General features: G+C 29.7%; 1 protein-coding gene across 7 annotated transcripts in view; it reads left to right on the forward strand.

The window, feature by feature from the left end:
• The window catches only part of ZnT77C (Zinc transporter 77C), a 28,164-nt gene extending 8,422 nt beyond the window's left edge, over positions 1–19,742 (forward strand). The window contains exons 1-9 of one of the 7 annotated variants that reach the window (XM_069117501.1): positions 6,193–6,607; positions 6,707–6,791; positions 9,543–9,735; positions 12,990–13,115; positions 13,849–14,147; positions 15,959–16,200; positions 16,998–17,176; positions 18,073–18,159; positions 19,200–19,742. In XM_069117501.1, coding sequence (XP_068973602.1) covers positions 6,790–6,791; positions 9,543–9,735; positions 12,990–13,115; positions 13,849–14,147; positions 15,959–16,200; positions 16,998–17,176; positions 18,073–18,159; positions 19,200–19,619 — 1,548 coding nt within the window. In that variant the 5' untranslated portion in view covers positions 6,193–6,607; positions 6,707–6,789 and the 3' untranslated portion in view covers positions 19,620–19,742. Of the gene's footprint in view, positions 1–3,722; positions 3,824–3,852; positions 4,540–4,571; positions 4,854–6,192; positions 6,608–6,706; positions 6,792–7,611; positions 7,744–9,542; positions 9,736–12,989; positions 13,116–13,848; positions 14,148–15,958; positions 16,201–16,997; positions 17,177–18,072; positions 18,160–19,199 lie in introns of those variants that run through there. The other 6 variants (XM_069117503.1, XM_069117505.1, XM_069117500.1 and 3 more) reach the window with 6 other exon arrangements.
• Positions 19,743–20,148: the final 406 nt, after the last annotated feature.

A 20,148-nucleotide genomic window follows, 5' to 3' on the forward strand; every position in this document is an offset into this window, starting at 1 on the left:
CTATATTATGGGGGATGGCGGTCAGGCGGCCTAGAGCCGCTTCATCGTTGTCCCAACGGACCGCAACTAGGAGGGATAGCGCTAGGGGCAATGCCCCCCTCCCCCCAACGCCAAAATTCAACAGTCAGGGAATTGTTAGGACTGGCTCGAATAAGAGGACGCGGGAAAGATAATTCGCAACAGAAGATAATTCATAAGAGGTTCCTGGAGCACTCCTGTCATACGCGTAGGATGGTCATCGTGAAGTTTTAATCGGAACGGGTCCGACACTTCTCTGCTGTTACCGATTATTAGCAGCAGCGGAGTGCCCATGAGGATTTCTCCATGTGCAAAAAAAAAAAGAAAAAAAAGTATTCTATATTATGACATCAATAGGGCATAGCGCGATACAATACTATAGAATTACGAAAATAAAGGAACATATGGAAAAAAGTAACTTGATTCAACTTTGTTTTGCAACAGAAAAGACCATTTTGAGAAAACTAAGTTTAACAGTATAAAAGTAGAAGTTTCGCCTTTTAAAATAAACCAAGGTAGGACTTTTTTTTCATGAAATTACATCAGTTCAAATATCGACAGTTTTTGGGTCAAAACTTAGTGATCCTTTAATTTTGTGGGAAATTTCTATTGAAAGAGGATTGGTTCCATATGAAAGTAATATATTTTTTCAATATTGAGAAATATTTCTAGTTAAGTTAGTTAGTCAGTTATTCAGTTTCATAGTTACTTAAGCTAGCTAAAAATGTCAGTTTTTATTTCTCTAGTACTATCGTTTTTTCTCTTTCTTGTCCTTTCTTTATTGACGTAATTTGGACCTCCATAAAAAGATTATATTTCTGTATTACAATATATTTATTGTATGTTCTTTGTTACGAAAATATTATTATTATTTTATTTGTAAAATTCTTAGATGCTTTATATACGTTTAGATGAAGGAATATGTAATTATAATATCAACAAAGATTTAATAGAAAGCAAAGAAAATTAAATGGAAGATTCAAAGAATATGTAATTCTATCAAGTTTTAGAACAACCAAACAGTTGAATTATCATCCACGATATTAATTAAAGTTGTGAGAAAAGGCCTAACAGTCTAGAGTATTGCCGAAAAGAACTGAAAATACAAGTTTCCGTAATCAAGCAAGTATGTATGATATTAAAATAAGCTACAATAAAATATCATACAGGATTCGAATATAACTAAAAGATAAGTATCCTGACAAAGAACCAAGATGCAAGACTAATACAATGAAAGAATTATAGCTCTAAGGATTCAGTAAAATCTCATATGTGTAGCACTAATTTATTAGATCTAACAATGTATTTGTAAATGTAATAAAAAGCTCTATGAAGAAGTCAAATATAACAATAATAGTTGAAAGAAATGTATATATAAAAAAAAGCGATCGAGCTCATTAGCCATGCAGGTATAAAGTGACTTATGAAAGTATGTATTTGAAGATTTATAAAAAGCCTTTTACGGGTATGTTATGTCTTTGACACAAAATATTGTGAAATAACATCAGTAAACTGCGGATTTTTATGCATCTATGGGAAATCTACATGTGGGAGTCTACATATGTATAAACATCTATAAAGTACCCAAAATAAGAGAATGATATAAATCTCGATCTTTAGATCATATTTCTTTGGTTGTACCTATTTATAATCTTTCATATACCCATAAAAGCTTCTATAGCAAATGCTCAAATGCTTTCACAAGTCATTATATGAATACATGTATAGTCAGTTATGGAAGCTTACCTTATTTATCAAAAACTAAAAATGCACTTCGCCACAAAATTATTAATACTTGCATATCAATATCATTATTAATAATTTATTTCGTAGAAAAGTTGCAAAAATTAAAATGCTTAATTCACAAAATTCTTAAGATAAAATTACGTTAGACGTTATAAAATCTTTAATTTTTTCAGTACTAAGGAGATTGTAAGTACATTATTGAGGCTTACTTAGAGAGGGGCGGGGCTATAGATATTAATATAATACATATTAAGCCTATTACTTTTATGATTTCATATTGATATGATATGTATATGTAGTTTTTGTAACGTTATATTTTATATTTTTACTTCTTTTATCCCAATAAATGCGAAAACGAATGAATTGTGTATGAATAAATGAATGAATAAATGAATGAACGAATGAATGAACAATAATGTCTTAAAATGCCTAAGAAATATTGTAGAGCTAAAGTTTTCACCATAACATTTTACATTTAAGTAAACAAGTCTATGTAAAGGGGCAAAATGTTTGTGACTGTTCACATCAAAGCTCTCCGATTATCTCTCAGAAAATACAAATAATTTGCCGATAGATATGATTAGCAAAATGACTAAACACGTTTGTACAAACCATTGCACCCATTGAATGTACATAGAATGACCCACGAAAGTATTTGGTTATTTAGTATAAAAAACTTTCATGACTACATTAGTATGTGTGTCATGTAAAATTTTTTAAAATTTCATAATACATATATTCATAAAACTTTTTATGGGAAGTGCTTAAATCTGGGATCATAACAATTATAATCCAAATTAAAAAGTATTTAGAAGTTAGTTTCCTTAAAAACAATGTGAAAAATTAGACGAATGGCGTTTTCAAATATAGGAATATAGAAATATTGGAAACGTATTAAAAATGCATTATGTCTTACTTTCGAGGTATTAATTATTTCCAGGTCAGTAATGCTAATATAAATCAACGACGGCGAAAAATTATCAAAAAAATACTATTATAAAAAAAAAACTAGAAAATCATGTTTTGATTTCAACGTAAAAGTGTAAAAACGAAGAAGTTTGACAAAACATGTGGCGGCGGCAATGGTACTCAATTTCGGCGGTTAAGGACCGTGCGCGTTTATCAATTCCATTAGGCCGAACGACGGGCGAGACATCCGCTAACATTGAGTACCACTGCCGTTACCATGTGTTTCGTCAAACTGCTACTCTTTTATATTGGAAACAAAACATGATTTTCTAGTTTTACTTGATACTTTTCGTAACGAAAATATCTACTCTATGGCGTGTTATGGTTAGATTTTCTGCTAGAACTTTTGGAATAAATTGAGAAATGTAAGCAAAAAATGGCGCGTTTTAGTAGAGCTTACATCATTTTTTTGTCCCAAATGCAATTGCATAGCTTCTACTCTACAAACGCAATATATCTCCAAAGTTGAAAATTTACAATTTTTTTCAAAATTGATTTTTTCGAAAACTGTAGATTTCAAGAAAAAAATGTGTTGCAGATTTGTGTTTAACTCACAAAAGTATACGAGAATCATTTACTGAAGGTTACAAAATCGAAAAAAGTTCAAATTTATTGAACAGTATTGTTTTAGTCCCTAGTTAAGATCAAATAAATTATTTCTTAATAATTTTCTATTTTAGTTAACTTTCTAATAGGGTAATAAATAATTTGGATTTTGAATATTGTATTTTACATATTTTCAAGTTATAAACGATATACCCGAAGTATATACAATTGTATACCAATGAACCAATTGGTTCAAATAAATAATTTCATGAATCACAGTATATTGTCATGTACCCATCTATCCAATGCTACACCATTATGAATATTTCGTTTGGTGAATCTTTTCACTCTCGTATTCTCGCTCGCGAGGTTACTTGGCCCCAGGAAAAAAGCAATAACCTCATTGAAGCAGGAATACAGTGGTTCTTTCCGTTCAAGTCCGTTATCACAACGGAGAGTACGTCACAAAGCATAACAAGCTGTGTGGTTCGAGGGGACAGACGTGGTGGAGTGCTTGATCGACTCGACTGAAGGCGAAGTGACGGTAAATCATTATTTCGTGTGGATTTACGGAGTGTCGAGTTTTCATATTGTAGGAGAATCCTTGATTATCCGAATTAGTCGTGGACACATTCTTTAGATAATCGAATAATTTTGTTTCGTATGATTTATATATATTTCGGACAATTTTATATCACATATAATATATAACATAACATTATAAACATTAAAATAAACACTAATTATTACATAATATTAAATAAAATAAAATTATATTTCCTAATTCTATAATAGTTTTAATATACATTAAGTGAGAGTAAAAATGTTTAAATTTAAATGTATCAATGTATCTGTGCATTCTCTATTCTCATTTCTCAATCTTTCTCATTTGGGACCACGCCCAAATTTGTCATTAATTGACGTTTCTATAATTAATTGTTTCATTTGTTTCATTTGAAGCTAATCTGTCAAACCATCTGAAGACAACTCGACCACGTGGCTTTGGCAATCGCGTCGTGCTTCATGTTTTTCTTTCGGTATCGCGTATGTGATGAGTGTGACGACCACATCCGTCGACTGTGTCGGTTGCAGTCGTGATAGATGTACATTTCTGTCACTTACCACGAATAATCGAGAGTTTTAAAGAATTTTTGAACACCACACATACTTTGGACATATTGAAAAGGAATATTAGAATCGTTTGTTTAAATAAGTGTAGTCTGTGTATAATAGAGTGTATGAATGTAGTGTATGCGTACAGTGAGTAATGAAATCATTCGAATCGAACGGCAGTTTGTCTTCCTTGCTAATTTTTTCCTTTTTTTTTTTTTTTTATTTAATTTATACTTTACAATTTGTCCAGCTGGACATTCGGCAAATTTTTCTAACTTAATTGCTAAATAACATGTGGATGACTACCCCCAGCGGGATACCATCTTTGAGTTTGACTATTTTATTTCTTTAGTGAGGTCAGTGGGCTGTTTTCTTTTTAGTCTTTTTTCTATGAGAGTTTTGCTCGCTTCAGCAGCCAGCTGGTTTGGATGTGTTGCCGTTCTTTCCTTATATTTTTCTGCGTACGTGTCGATTTCTTCTTTGACCGTTGGTATTTTTAAGTCTTTCTTGCTAATTACGGTTCCTTTCGTGAAACTGTACTACGGATATTGTTCTCCCATAAACTCTTGGCATAATCGTACGGGCATCTCCTTGTTAAAGTTTATTACATAAATGGATTTTTATCATTTATTATTGTCCTACAAAAAGCTGTATTTTCTACTCTTGGTAATTACCTTCAACGTCTAGAATGTCCAATTGTGTAAATATGTTTACAATATTTCTATGACTGTTGTAAATACTTTTCTGTTATGTTGTGTACTGTCCATCTGATTTAGCTCTATTTAGAAGTCATAATTTTCCTTCTTTATGCAGTTTGACAATAATTTCCCATTCAGGCTTGCTTGTTTCCGATTTCCTCCTCATGATTCTTAAATATAAATATAGATACACGTTAAATTTTCGTTTCTATTTGCTGTCAAATCCTGTTAGAAGCATATTGGAGATCATTTATTTATATTTAGGACTTTGACTAAATACATGTTTGTAAATTATGTATTCTAAAACACGATATTCAAATACTCCAATTACGTAATATTTGTACTATATTGTAACCTATAATAAATGTTGTGTAGTTTGTTTACGTGTAGATGAACTTCTCCTAACTTTACGTATATTTAAATGTACATATTGAATGTATATATGCTAGTATAAGCACAATTTTTTTTTTAACAACTCACAATCCATGTATACTTATTAGAATATACATATATTAGTATAGTGATAGTTTTATCAAAAAAAGTTATTGGATTATGAGAAAAATTCAATTATCCGAACATTGGTGTCACAATAATCAAATTCTACTGCATTCACCAAACCTCCGAAATGTAGTTTTATATTACTATATATACGGACAACATTCTAAAAATTAGGAACATTCTAAGCGAATTTTCTATTTTTGTCTTCCGTAGCTGAAGAAGTTGGATATTTTGTTTTAAAATGAATTGCAAGTTAATTTTCATAATTTTTACAAACATCACAATTATAAAAAGATTCTGTATAAATTTTCGGTTACAATCGAATTTTCGTGACTTTTTATAAACATAAGTTATTATGAGGATTATATATAAATTCTCGTTTATAAGTTTTCATTTTGTGTAAATGAAAAAATTCGATATTTTATTGTATAATAAATTGAAAGTGAATTTTGTGATTTCCATAAACGTGAAAATTACAAAAATTGTCTACGAATTTTCATTTGAAATCGTTTTGTATAAAAACTAAAAAAATTACATATTTCAATCTGACATGTAAAGTGAATTTTTGTGATTTTTATAAACATTTATTATTTATTGTGGACTTTTTTACAAATAACATTTTCTGAGTGTAGTGTTAAGGACTTAATCGAGTTTGTATTATTTTTTACTAAATACTAAATACTGAATACTCGTATATCTTAAAGTTATGAAAGATTGCTCGAACAGAGCAATTATTATTCATGACGCAACGTTATCGTGACTATGGGTCACATGAAATAACATCCTCTAATACGTGCGGATTATCCACTTAACTCGGAATCCACGCTCGCGAGAATATATCATATGAAAATGGCAACAGTGTAACATATACGCTTACTACGTAGTCAAATGTCGCTCGCCATCTATGAGCTGTTACTAGAAGTATAATTAGGCGAGAACACAGGGCGGTTTGGTTTTGCCGAAGGATTTTAAATTTATCACAATAAGGAGAAGACGGTCATCTGAAATATAAGTACAATGTAATTTTTTCTTACAATACAATGAAATAGTTCACATTCTTACAGACATTGAGCTTCTTTTCCTATTTCGTTGGCTAACTTTCATTTTTAATGTTTAAGCATTTTCCTCCATCCTGTACTTAAAAATTGACGATAACTTTTTACAACTTGACCAGTTTTATCTGATTTTGGATCAACATCGAATGTAAGAATAAGGGACAAGGAAAGCAATTGAGATACAATAAGACTCTTCACAGAATTCACATTTAAAGATCAGTTTAGAAAAATAGAAATTAATTTAACTCTTGTACTACAGTGCCTAAATCCCTTCGGACTAGTCGATAAATGACAGAAGTTGTGTATGTTAGAGAGGAAATATATGTTGAGATTCTTACGGCCAAAATAATACGGAACATGGCTATCTTCCAAAGACGAACGACTCGATCAACTACACGGGAAACAGTATCTAGGTTCGTTCGGAGATAAAATTCTGAGATTACATTAAATATCGATGTTAACTCTGTTTTAGAGATACGTTTGGCTTCTTATTATTCTAACATAAACAACTTCTGTTCTTTGCCGATTTGTCCAAAGGGATCCAGACATTGCAGTGCAAGAGTTAAATTAATTTCTATTTTTCTAAGCTGGTCTTTAAATATGAATTTTGTGAAGTGTCTTATTGTATCTCAATGTATGTGCCTGTTATGTCAAAGTACTTTGTTTGCAACGTTATTTTTATTTAAGCGATTTTAACATTGATTACGAAAAATATTTGCACACCATTGTGTTTATTATATTAAATTAATTAGATCGAAATATGTTAAATTTCGTATCATTTAGTAATATTTTCATATGACTATAAACATTCGATATTATAAAAATGAAATGTGTATGGAGATAAAAATGTTCTTCATAGGAAAATAAAAATAATATAATACCCTTATGATATTTTATAATCACGTAACTATGTAGTTTTGAGATATAATAATGAAAAGTGTTAGAAATATGAACTCTTTCTTAAATAGATCACTGTGTTAACAAATACAATACATTGGAACTGGGTATTTTTCATTTGAAATGAAAATAATAAATAAATATAACAATCTAAAATCTAACGATAACAATTCAGGGTTCCGCGGTACCCAAGGAATGGGTTTGTAAGTGCCCAATTAATGTTCATTACACGTTTATGATTTGATATCATATTAAACAAGATTGTCTATTTCTGTAGGCCATTTACGTTCTTTCTGTGATATGGATATGATTTACATTTTTCTTGTTGATGCTCACCATTTCGAAATGTGTAATTTGATCGAATTAAAATAATTTTTAACGATAACATTTCCTTCGATTAAGTCGAGATTTCAAGATTCAGAGTCATTTCAAAGTCATAGCATAGTAAGTCGTTGAACTCGTCTTAAGATCAGCTACAACAATATGTAGTAGAAAATGCATAGCTTTATTTAAAAAAGTCAAGATGGGCTTGACGAAAACAATATTATCAAAACAGTTTTTTGGAAATTTCTTGTATTGAAATTTGTGGCCAATTAAAAGCTAATTAACAAAACTTATATCAAAATGATAAATCAAAAACATTTTTTTCTCAGATTATTAGAAGTGTTTGAAAAATCGTAGCGATGCGACAGTTACTTATATTGAGTATTATATACATATAATTTGCATTATGATACTCAATATAGGTACGTATTTAGCAGAGATCACAAAAGTGTTTAAACAATCAATTATTTTTATAAACTGCATTATTTAGCAGGATCATGTTTGATATTTGTCCTATATATGTATACTCAAGATAGATATTCTTGCTGTATTCTAAATTTTTGTCAAACATTTGTTTGTGATAAATATCTCGTAACTTTCAATGTTGAAATTCTACATGTTCAAACTGGTTGTAATAATAGTGTAATCGTGATAATCGCGATTAGGCCGCGAATATTTATTTACTTATAGAAAATGTCAAGTTGCAAAAATTTGCCGAATACACATATAGTAAAAAGTATCTAAATATCTAATATATCTGAAGCTATATAATATAATATTTTGTCGGAGAAACCAATCTCTATTTACCTTATATTCTTTTATTACGTTCTCAAAGTATGGATTTGCGTAAATATCCGTAATCTGCCCATTATAGTGTTAATGAAATTTCAAAATATTCTATATGACACACATAATATAGACACAAAACAACACGATAAGTGTTGAAATACTTTTGTGAGGCAGTGTAGGTGATTCAAATATGTAATCCTATTTTATTATATTATAAGTAGATATACTATAGTATGTTGTTTTATAGTATATTGTAGTATCATAAGTATATATATAGTGTATTATAAGTATAATATTTTATTAGTGTGGATATTCATGCAAATACAATATTTCCTGATCACAATTGAAAAAGATAGAACCTAAGCAGAAATTTGTTTTATCTGTTAAATATTATAATGAGTGTCATTTATACTTTGGATATTTTATACGGGGCGTTCCATAACGGGGACAAACTATAGCTATGATATGGTAAAAGATAGACAACATTTTATTAGGCAAAATTAAATGGTTGCGAATAATATGAATGACCTAGTGTTCATTCCGAAAGCGGAAACGTTTTGAATATTTAAGAACTATTTCTATCTCTCAAATAGAACTAACTTTTTCTTACATTAATCAATGGATCTTTGTACTCTGTATAAAAAAGTATTAAGGCATATATACAATCTGTATATTTTTGCATATCCTATATGTAGATTCCGCGAATTTTTACATTCAAATATCACATAACTGCACAAAAATGCAATTTTGCTCTAATTATAAGAGAAAGTAATAGAGCAACGGTATCCTATCTCTCAGCAGATAGAACCGTGGAATTGTGGTTCTTCTATATGTATATGTGCAGTATCTGGGATAAAGTAGGAACGTTCACCGTGTGGCTTTGCTGCAGGATCATGGCTGTGAAAGAATGGTTCAGAAGACTGCAGCCCGTCCAATTGTACCTGATCCTGTTTTTCACCACCGCTTTCTTTATCGTCGAAATGGTCGCCAGTCATGTGACTCATTCGCTCACGTTACTCCTCAATGCCTATCACATGCTATGCAACATCATAGCACTTGTTGGTTGTATCGCCTCCATCAAGGTAAGTTTCACCGTAAATTATCCAGCTTATCAAACTATTCCTTTTGACGATCATCAACTATCTACCATAATAAAGAATATTTCATATAAACAACAAACATATCCTGTATATGAAATGTTCTTTCTCCTAAGTTTGAATTGATTTTTGATTTGAGTTTGCCCGCGTCAATATTATCCATTAAATTCTGTTGCAATGTTTATCAACTGTATCAAAGAACAAGAAATTTATTACGATATTGAATGATAATGTAAATGATATATGATATATGTAGACTGTGGATTTTTATACAATTATGAGAAATTTGAACATCCAAAAAATGCACAAAATACATGTAATATACAAAAATGTATAATGCTAATAAATTACACATACACGTACAGTGGTCTCTATAGCATTTAATAGATAAAACAATTTTCTATGTATCCTATATTTCCTAAATCATATTTGTGAAGATACGAATTTACATAAGTATTCGCAGTCTAATGATACGTATTCAATGTTAAGAAGGATTATGACGAAGTATTGAAACTTTATTATTGATTTTATAACATTCGTATTAATTTTATTCTATTTCTTTGCTCCATTGGAACGATGTTCTCTTGTGTGCTTATCATTTTTGGGAATATTTGTACCCTTGAAAAAGACATTTTCTTCTATTTCATGAATATGTAACATTTTAAATTCTACGCTTCTGAATATTATTTGATTCGACGATAATAATTCTCTATAGTCTTTTGTACTTTTAAATATATTATTATGTTGTTATTTTTATATTCTGAATAACATCATTTTTTTCTATTCCTTATTATATATGATTTTTTAAAATAATTTTTTCATTTTTCTTATTTATCTAATCGGTGACATTTTGAATTCGTTGTAAGAACTTAACGTGTGTTTGTACCATTGGATTGATGCTTCAGAAATGTGTTATCTCGTTATCAGAAAAAAAGAAAAACACTGAAGGATTTTGATTTCAAAGAAGTTGATTAATTTTATCATAGCACGATGATGCACATGATTTTTCGATCTTCGAACTTTTTAAAAAATTTTTTTCTTATTTATATTTTCAATTTACTTCATTTTTTATACTAATTAATTAATAATAATTTTTAATAATCATGAATTTCGTTAGCGTATAACTTGTAATGTTTCATTAAAACAAAAATAAACCTAGTTGATAAATATTATTAAATAAAATACGTGTATTCATCACTCATGTTATATCATAAAAAATTATCTACTGATTGTTGGAATTAAGTTAATTAGGTAATGTATGTTTAAAAAATAATAGTAGATTAGTTATAATTAGACTGCAGGTGTTTATGCGTTATGCTTTCATAGAAAATTTAAAGGTTCAAAACTTTGCAAAATGCATATGACAACGCAAAAAATATCCAAAGGTAATTGACATAATTTTATTTACTTTAATAAGGAGTAAGAAGAACGAAAATGTAGAAGAAAATTTTTTTGTCCTTATGAGTTAGTTAAAATTTCGTGATCTATGTTTTATAACAAAACTCAACAAATTGTTTCTCTTTCCATATAACTTGCTTCTACAATTATCAAAATTTTTTATAACATAGCATAAGTAAATATAGGTGTTCCGTTTAATAATATTTTATTATAAATTAAACACATATAGCTTCACTTTCTATTTTCGTTGTAACAAAATATTACAAATTATACACTAAAAAAATTCAGAATTACTTGAAATTATAAATACCATTAAAAAATATCCTACAAAAATAAATAGTTAATATAAAATATGGAGCAAATTATAAGTAGAAAGGGAACAACGATTAAAACAAACTAAATAGACGGTAAAAAATCGTGAGTCATAAATACAATTGCCTAAAATTGACTGGTGATTGGTCAGAACCGCTTACGCTAAGCGTTCCAGAATAAAATTTCTGAAATTGATATAGTTTGTTTTTCGTTTAATATAATATCTAGTATAAACATGCGCAGAGTACATAGTTATAATAGACGAGAGTAGATTGTGTTATCGTTATCATTTCCCATGATGATAAAAATCTTAATTTGTATTCAATTAAAGTTAATCGTATATATGCATGTTATTAACTACTTTGTAAAACAAGTCTTACAAAACTGAATAACGTACACGATTAACTTATTTGTTTAAGAAAGCGTAAATTAAGTTTCAAATGTTTGTAATTCAGAACGCAATTATTTACAACTATATAAACTAATTAGAAATAAATTAATGTTAGTGATTTATCGTTATAAAAACTAATAGTCACAATAAGTTATAGAATTCATATCAATTTCATATTTCTATTATTATATTATAATCAACAGAGAGTATCATTTATTGATAGCTCATTTGCTCTTTTGGGCCTTGAGGGGGTTTGGTTTTACATCCTTATATTTGCTTTTAACATAACCTATATACGTCTACATATAGTAAATATATTTGTTTGTCTTGAGACCTAAATCATCTATGGTCTTGTTCGCCATTTATTCCTATTATTTTTAGTATCGCATTGTACAGCACTCCTTTTCTTTGTATGGTTCTTTCTCTATCAGTTATTTTAACTCATTCTCTATCCTCTTCGTATGCTTCCTCTCCATACTTTTCTATCCTCTCTACTCCCTTTCCCTTTTCTTTATTTTCCTACTTATTTTCTTTATCCAGTCCTTTCTTGAACCGCATTTCTCTAAAACATATTCTCTCTCTTCCTCTTCTTTCTGCCTTCATTTCCTTGCATCTACTCTTCAGTACTCTACAATTTCTTTTTCTCCCTCATATAGTCTACACCTTCGTTCTTTCTCTTTCAAATTAAAATTTATTTCCTTGTTCATCGTTTGCACGTTTGAACCTCGCCATTAGTTTTTGGTCCTTTGTTCCCTCTTTCTTAGATGATTAGTCTGAAATAGTTATTGCCCTTATCTTCTGATATTCTCCGTTATATCTCAAAATACTGATTCTTTCATATTATTCTTGATTCTGTACCTTCCACCAATCTTACTATTATTAGATAATATGAAAACTCCATAAATTTTGTGAAATATTTCGTATAAAACGAACAACATTTTGTTTACTTTATCAAGAATATAGCTAAACTTTAACTATTAGAAAATGCGACAATTATTATTGATCAAAATAAACAATAATGAGAAAGAACTTTGTATTGAATTTTATTTCAAAAGTATCTTAAAATATTTTTTTATTGAGAATACAATTTATAGAGAATAATAATTAATTTAAGTATTAACATATTTCTTTTTTGTAGTATAGCCATCGTCAAAGCAGCATCAGTCATAGTGAAAATAGCGTTTCCAGTTCCTTACGAAATTCAGTAATTCGCATAAATGGGGATGAACGCGGTTCTACGACGTCTTTGTCGACGAAAACAAAGGTAAAAATAAAATAATTCAATTTGTAATCAGATCGTTCTTACTTTGAAAATTTAATACAGAAATATACCCAACACACCGAAAAGCTTGCAAAGATTCCAAAAGTGAAATTGGGACAGTGATTAAAAATAAATATTTGGTTTGTTAAATATCAATAAATTATTCGATGATTTCCAAAACAACTTTTGGTTTTACCAAGATTTTTTTTAAAAAAAGGTGGTTATGTATAAAAATATAAATATGATAAAGATGTATGGTAAAGATCTATGAAGAATACAATGAATTAAAGAAAATTAATTTTCTCAAAATATTGGTGAACCATTTTAGAATTCAAGGCTCCAATTATTATCCCCTATCATTTTAACCTTTATTAAGATATTATTTAGATCTTAGGCTTCCATGACGATTGGATGATATATTTATGGTTTTTCAGGTTTCGATCGTGTTCTTAATCGTCTGTCTCACTTTGTGCTGACATCTCGTCAACGTTACTAGAAGAATAGAAGTTACTAGAAGTAGAAACTGTTTCAAACCTTATCGTTTAAATTTCCTGTTCTGGCGTTCACCTGTAACAACTGTTCCAGGTCTATTCCAAAGAAGTGAACTGTAATGTTAGCGAAACATTGCGCCGACACAAACTATAACGCATAATTAAAAGCACGATCGAAATTTGAAGAACTATTTATTGAATTATATTTAAAAAACACGTGAAAAAACAAAAAATTTACTTTTCAGCAATCACGATCGGATAGGAGGATGAAGAATACATTTGGCTGGGCGAGAATAGATATCGTTACGATGCTTATTTGTTGCGTTTTTCTCGCGTCTTTTTGCTTTTCTTTGCTGGTCGAAGCTTTACAAACTCTGGTGCATATAGATCATTTGGATGAAATGCACCATCCGATGCCTGTTCTCACAATTGGCGCGTGTGGTATCCTCCTTAATGCTTTTTGTTACATACTAATTGGAGGATACACCTTCAATCAGGGTCTGGTTCTCCACGTTACAATGAATGGAGATGTGATACTACGACGGTATGTAATATTATAATAACTGCATGTTATTTGATAACACTGTTTAACACGTACCTAATTTTGCAAACCGTTTTTTCCTAGAACCGACGGTTTTCGAGAAAATCAATTTTGAAAAAAATTGCAAATTTTCAACTTTGGATATGTCTTGTGCTGTTAGAGTAGCAGTTACCGAGTTGCGGTTGGGACGAAAATATTCTGTGGACTCTTTTGAACAAAATGATATGTATTGTTAATGCATTAAAAACATTTAAATATGTATAAATAATGATCAATGCGCGAAGGGCGCCTAATACGCACCCAACACTAGCTCGTGATAGATAAAATACTTTGGTTCAGGAAAGCATCAAGAAAAACTAGAAAATCATGTTTTGATTTCAACGTAAAAGTGTAAAAACGAAGAAGTTTGACAAAACATGTGGCGGCGGTAATGGTACTCAATTTCGGCGGTTAAGGACCGTGCGCGTTTATCAATTCCATTAGGCCGAACGACGGGCGAGACATCCGCTAACATTGAGTACCACTGCCGTTGCCATGTGTTTCGTCAAACTGCTACTCTTTTATATTTTAAACAAAACATGATTTTCTAGTTTTGCTTGATACTTTTCGTAACGAAAATATCTACTCTATGGCGTGTTATGGTTAGATTTTCTGCTAGAACTTTTGGAATAAATTGAGAAATGTAAGCAAAAAATGGCGCGTTTTAGTAGAGCTTACATCATTTTTTTGTCCCAAATGCAATTGCATAGCTTCTACTCTACAAACGCAATATATCTCCAAAGTTGAAAATTTGCAATTTTTTTTCAAAATTGATTTTTTGTGCTTAGCTTACAGAAATGTGCAGGAATCATCTACTGAAGATTACAAAATCGAGAAAACATTAAAATTTAGTGAACAGTATAATTAGTCTGCGTATGTTTACGTAAATACATGTTTTTACACAATAGAATTCAAATAGAGAAATGAAAATAGATTAACAAACTATAAATTTAAAATTCCTACTAAAACATAGTAGCAATTATATATTTCATTATTTATGATATTACTGTTATGTACATTTACTATTTAAATGTGATGTAAGTTATATTAGAGTCAGAAGTCTTTCCATAAGTTTAGAAGAAGTTCCTTAATTTGATTTATAATTAAAAAATTAAAAAGTGATCAAGATAAAGCGCTTGTCAGTAGCAAAATAATTCTACAAGTGTGCAAGTAAAAGTCATTTGTATACATCGTAATATTTTATTACACCTTTTTATTATGATTATGAAAAGTAAAATCATTGTAATTCGAAAATATATATCATTATATTCTTTCGAAAAGATTTCATTTTTAGCTTTAGATTTGTTTGTCCATATAGAATCATATAGTTCTCAGTTACGAAGGACACTATACATATATAAATATGTATAGACATATACTATACAAATAAATTTATTGCGAACAATATATTATTCGGAACTTTTGAGAATTTGAGTACGTCATCGAACTCTTCAATGCTTGATAGAGAAATTAGAAAAAATATATTATGACCGAACCATAAATTTCTTTGCATTTATGGAGAAATCCAAAAATACACAAAATATTCAAAAATATATGAAATATCCTGCGTGTAATATTTGTTATGGTACAGTAGATAAAATAAATTTCCGTCTGAATTCCATTTTTGAAACTATATTCATAAAAATAAGAATTTGCATAAATATCTGCACTCTATGATTTTACTATATACATATAGTTTCTTGGCTAATCCAAATTCAAAAGAAATATGGAAGATTTCCGAAACTAACAGTAAGATATGCGTTGTTTATTTTTAGGAACAGTTCGCAGCAAGCAAAAGAAGGCGAAGAACAGTTATCTTCGCAAACTAGGCGAAGTCCTCTGGGTATACCAAAAAGCCAAGGTCTACGAGAAACGTGTCGTGATGCCTTGGGCTGTGTTTTTGTTATTCTCGTGTCCATTTTAGTATATTTTACCGATTCTAACGTAGCCAAATACATCGATCCGCTTTTCGCAATTATTTCAGCCATTTCACTCTTCGCACTTAGCTATTCATATAGTAAGTATTAAAATGTAAATAAAAAATTACTGGAAAGATGTTAGATTGGTAATATTAGGTATAATAAATATTTCCAAATGAAATTTTATTCGCACATAGCTTTTCCGAATGGAAATATTTTGGTTCTGTGTTTGACCTATCGTTGAAATGGCTAAAAATTACTCGATTATAAGACATTTAGTCCAATTCTGATTAACATGATTCTGATCATCCTGCTTATTTGAACAGAGGAACCAAAAAGATTTCTAATTAGAATGAGTGTGATTATATATATATGTGTGTACGTGTGTACGTGTGTGCGTGTCAGTGTGCCTGTGTGTCTGTGTGTGCGCGTGCGCGTGTGTGAGTGTGAGTGTGAGTGTGAGTGTGAGTGTGAGTGTGTGTATATATGAAGCAAAATGAAAAATAAATATCGAAAATTAAAAAAAATAAGAATTTAGAAGCAGTACTTTGAAGTTAGAGTATCAAACAGAATTTTTTTTATTTTCAAGCGTTTCGTGACAAGGATAAACGAATAAGAAATAGTTGTTGAGATTCTTCAGTTAAAAAATGGAATTGGGTGTAAGAACTAGTAATTATGTTGAACTCTTAAATATTTTAATCGTCCCATACTTTGATTCTGTTTAAATCAAAGACTATTTTTTCCTGTCTTACAAAGACATTTTTATTATATTAACATTAACTATCGTGATTGATTCAACTGATTAATACAATTTTTATTCCATTTAAAATTGATCCAATTTCTAGCAAAGCACTTTTTAATTTGATCATGACATGCGTGCAAATTTTTATTATAGTGAAAGAATCTGGACTGATACTGCTGCAAACAATCCCTAATCACATAAACATTGATTCTCTTAAGAGAGAATTACTAGAAGCTTTTCCTGGTATCGTGAACGTACACGACTTACATGTTTGGCAATTAACAGGCCAGAAGATAATCTCTACGGTTCACATCATATTCTTGGATCCAATGGTGAGTTTCCTGCAGTGATGGGTTTAAGTACATCGCAAGTAGATTCGAACACTAACCAATTAGATTAGAGTCTTGAGAAAAAGAACTGCCACTTTTTCAAGTTTTAAACTTGAACCTAAATGTAAAAGATTCGAATCCCCTACGAGTACTTTGGCTGGTACTAAATAAACGTATAGTCAAACGCTAGTCCAAAACTGTACCAGCCCTTTATCAGAAATTTTTGGTTCGCTTAAATTAATTTTTCCGGTTCGTTACAAATGCAAACGTTCAAATAAAATTTATAGGAATCTTATTTATTGCCTATAATTTCTGGAGAATTTGTCTAGTTAAGAGAATTTAATGAAATTCTAATAAAGGTAATGCCTTTCTGACTTTTATGTTTTTTTACTACTTGTAAGGGATTCAATTTGTTCGAACATCGAAGTAGTTATAAGCAGATTTTTGAAAGGTGCAAGTAGTCCTTCCAAGCTTCGAAATCAATTTGCGACGATCCAATACTTGACAAGCACCTTACTTACAATGGACGAACCATTATACAATCGCGACATTGTCCATCTTTAATAATAAAAATACGAGTAGAAACACAGGCAACATACCTCGAAAACAGTTAATGCACGGGTATCTGAGGAATTTTTGAGATCATTTTTTTCGGAAACGAAGCCTGAAATGAAAAAATATTCTTCATTTTTCGATTTATTTTTGCATGTAAAACCACCACCCGCCCGGTTGTACCATGATTTTGAGGACACTCTGCATGTTATTAGTAGTATTCAATTCTATGGAGTAAAGTCTTAGTATTGAATGATATGAATTAGTCCATATCCGAACATGATCCCATCATTAGTTTACTGCATTTAGTGGGTGTATTGAATAAGGAATAACACTCTGTTGCGCAGGTTTATGCCAGTATTACCGACGAAGTAACAGCCTTTTTCATACAGATAGGAATAACTCAAGTTACAATACAGCCAGAATTTTACAAGGTATGTAAGCAAATATTTTTAAATAGACACGAATTGTAAAAAAGAATATTAAGAAATCAAACATGTATAAATATGATGTGAAATGTAAATTGATATTAGATATCTACAAGATTATATATTATACCCATGTTAAAATTACGATAATTCGGGATATTTGTAACTTTCATAGTGCTAAATTATTAATCCAATTATTGAACTACACATAAATGTTGAATTTTCGTGGTTAAGTGAAAAAAATCGTTCTCTTACGGATTGTTCGGATTGGTTCATATTTTGAGTTGTGTCACTTTCGACAACTATTTGTTAGTGGTTGTAGTTTATAGCACTTTCGATGAATTATTATTATGATTTTTATTATCCAAAAACATAAAGAGCGATATTCAGAAAATTGTCCCAAGGAATTATGATAATTTTTAGTATATATATTTTGAATAAAATACTTTACATCGAATGTTTATTATATTGTCAAAAATAGCTATGTAAATTTGTACGTTGATAATGGACGTTTTTATTCTTGGTATGATAAATGATTATTGTTTGCTTCCGGAAAATATATTTCATTGTTAATGAAATTTTCCATTAAATATTTTTGTTTCGTATTTCCTGTCGATTAATCTTACCATATAGTAAAAGTTTTCAAATATTATCATAACTTAAGATAATAATTTGTCGACATATATAAACTAAACTTAAAAAGTGACACAATTATAGTAGAAATATCATTTCACACAAATGTTGTAACTTAAAATAATTAAGATTTAGGTATTTGAGATCACTGAAAGATTATTAAAATTGCCACAACTCCATAGAATACTGACTTTTATAGATTGAGAATGAATAAGAAGAAAATACCATTCCCATTTTATGTGTGTGAGCATTATGTTTTTTCTTCTATAAATCTGATTAACAAAATATTGTCGTTTTATCCTATGTTCATTACTACGATATGTTAAATACTCAAGCAATTAACACCAAAGTAAAAAACAAAAAGAATCTTCCTTACCTTATTTTCCTTATTTTATTAATTCTTAATTTAACAGTTGAGATCAAATACGGAAAAAGCCGATTGCTTGATACGTTGTCATGGCGAGCACTGCAGTTCATCTCAATGCTGCTCGAAAGAAAAATTCATAGAAGATTCATGTTCAGACTTATCAACCAAACAACAAGCACTATCCATAAACAAGAAACTAGAAAAAAAGCAGGTTATTCCAGCTTCCACAAACATCGATCTAAAAAGGTTTACTATCTATGACGAAGAAGGTTCAAAATCATGTCAATCGAATGAAAATCTGCCTGACGGACGTTCGTGTCAGCAGAGAGATGAAGATACATACAATAACAAAGATAAAGCGATTGATAACAGTCTTTATGCGATAAATGTAGTAAATGTTAACGATGGAAATTGTGTTTCGTGTATTACGAGTCACGATGAACAGAATTTAGAGATAGTATCTTAACTTTTAATCCTGCTGGAATCTGCGAATTTTCATATTTCAATTGTATTTATATTGAATGAGAAATCCTGCATACCGATCTGTGTATTTTGTCCATACTGAAAACATTTTTTAACATTAGAAATATAATTAGGTCGAGAATAACTGGAAGAATATACACCACGGGATTAGTTGATATATTGAATTTTTAGTTGAATGAATTTTTAATTAATTTAATTTAATAAAATTTAATTCAATATAGATAACTATGATAAAATAATTAATTTAATTGTATATTTTACATTCTCAATGATAAATATTAATACGAGTAATAAAATAGGATGGAATTAGAAATTTTAAAATGAGGTGATCTAATTTTAAACCGTTATGGCCTTAACGACTCGATGTTAACAATCAATGTTGATTTTCAAACGAGTTATATATAGAGGTGCGAGGAAGTTTCCGGCAAAATAGATTTCTCACTCTATGTTCCAGAAACAATATTTTAATAAATATTACTAGACATCCCCAAAAGTTTGTAGCGTTTCTGATA

This window comes from Bombus flavifrons, chromosome 7 (assembly GCF_040668555.2).
Source record: "Bombus flavifrons isolate JBK064 chromosome 7, iyBomFlav1_principal, whole genome shotgun sequence".
Classification (NCBI taxonomy): domain Eukaryota; kingdom Metazoa; phylum Arthropoda; class Insecta; order Hymenoptera; family Apidae; genus Bombus; species Bombus flavifrons.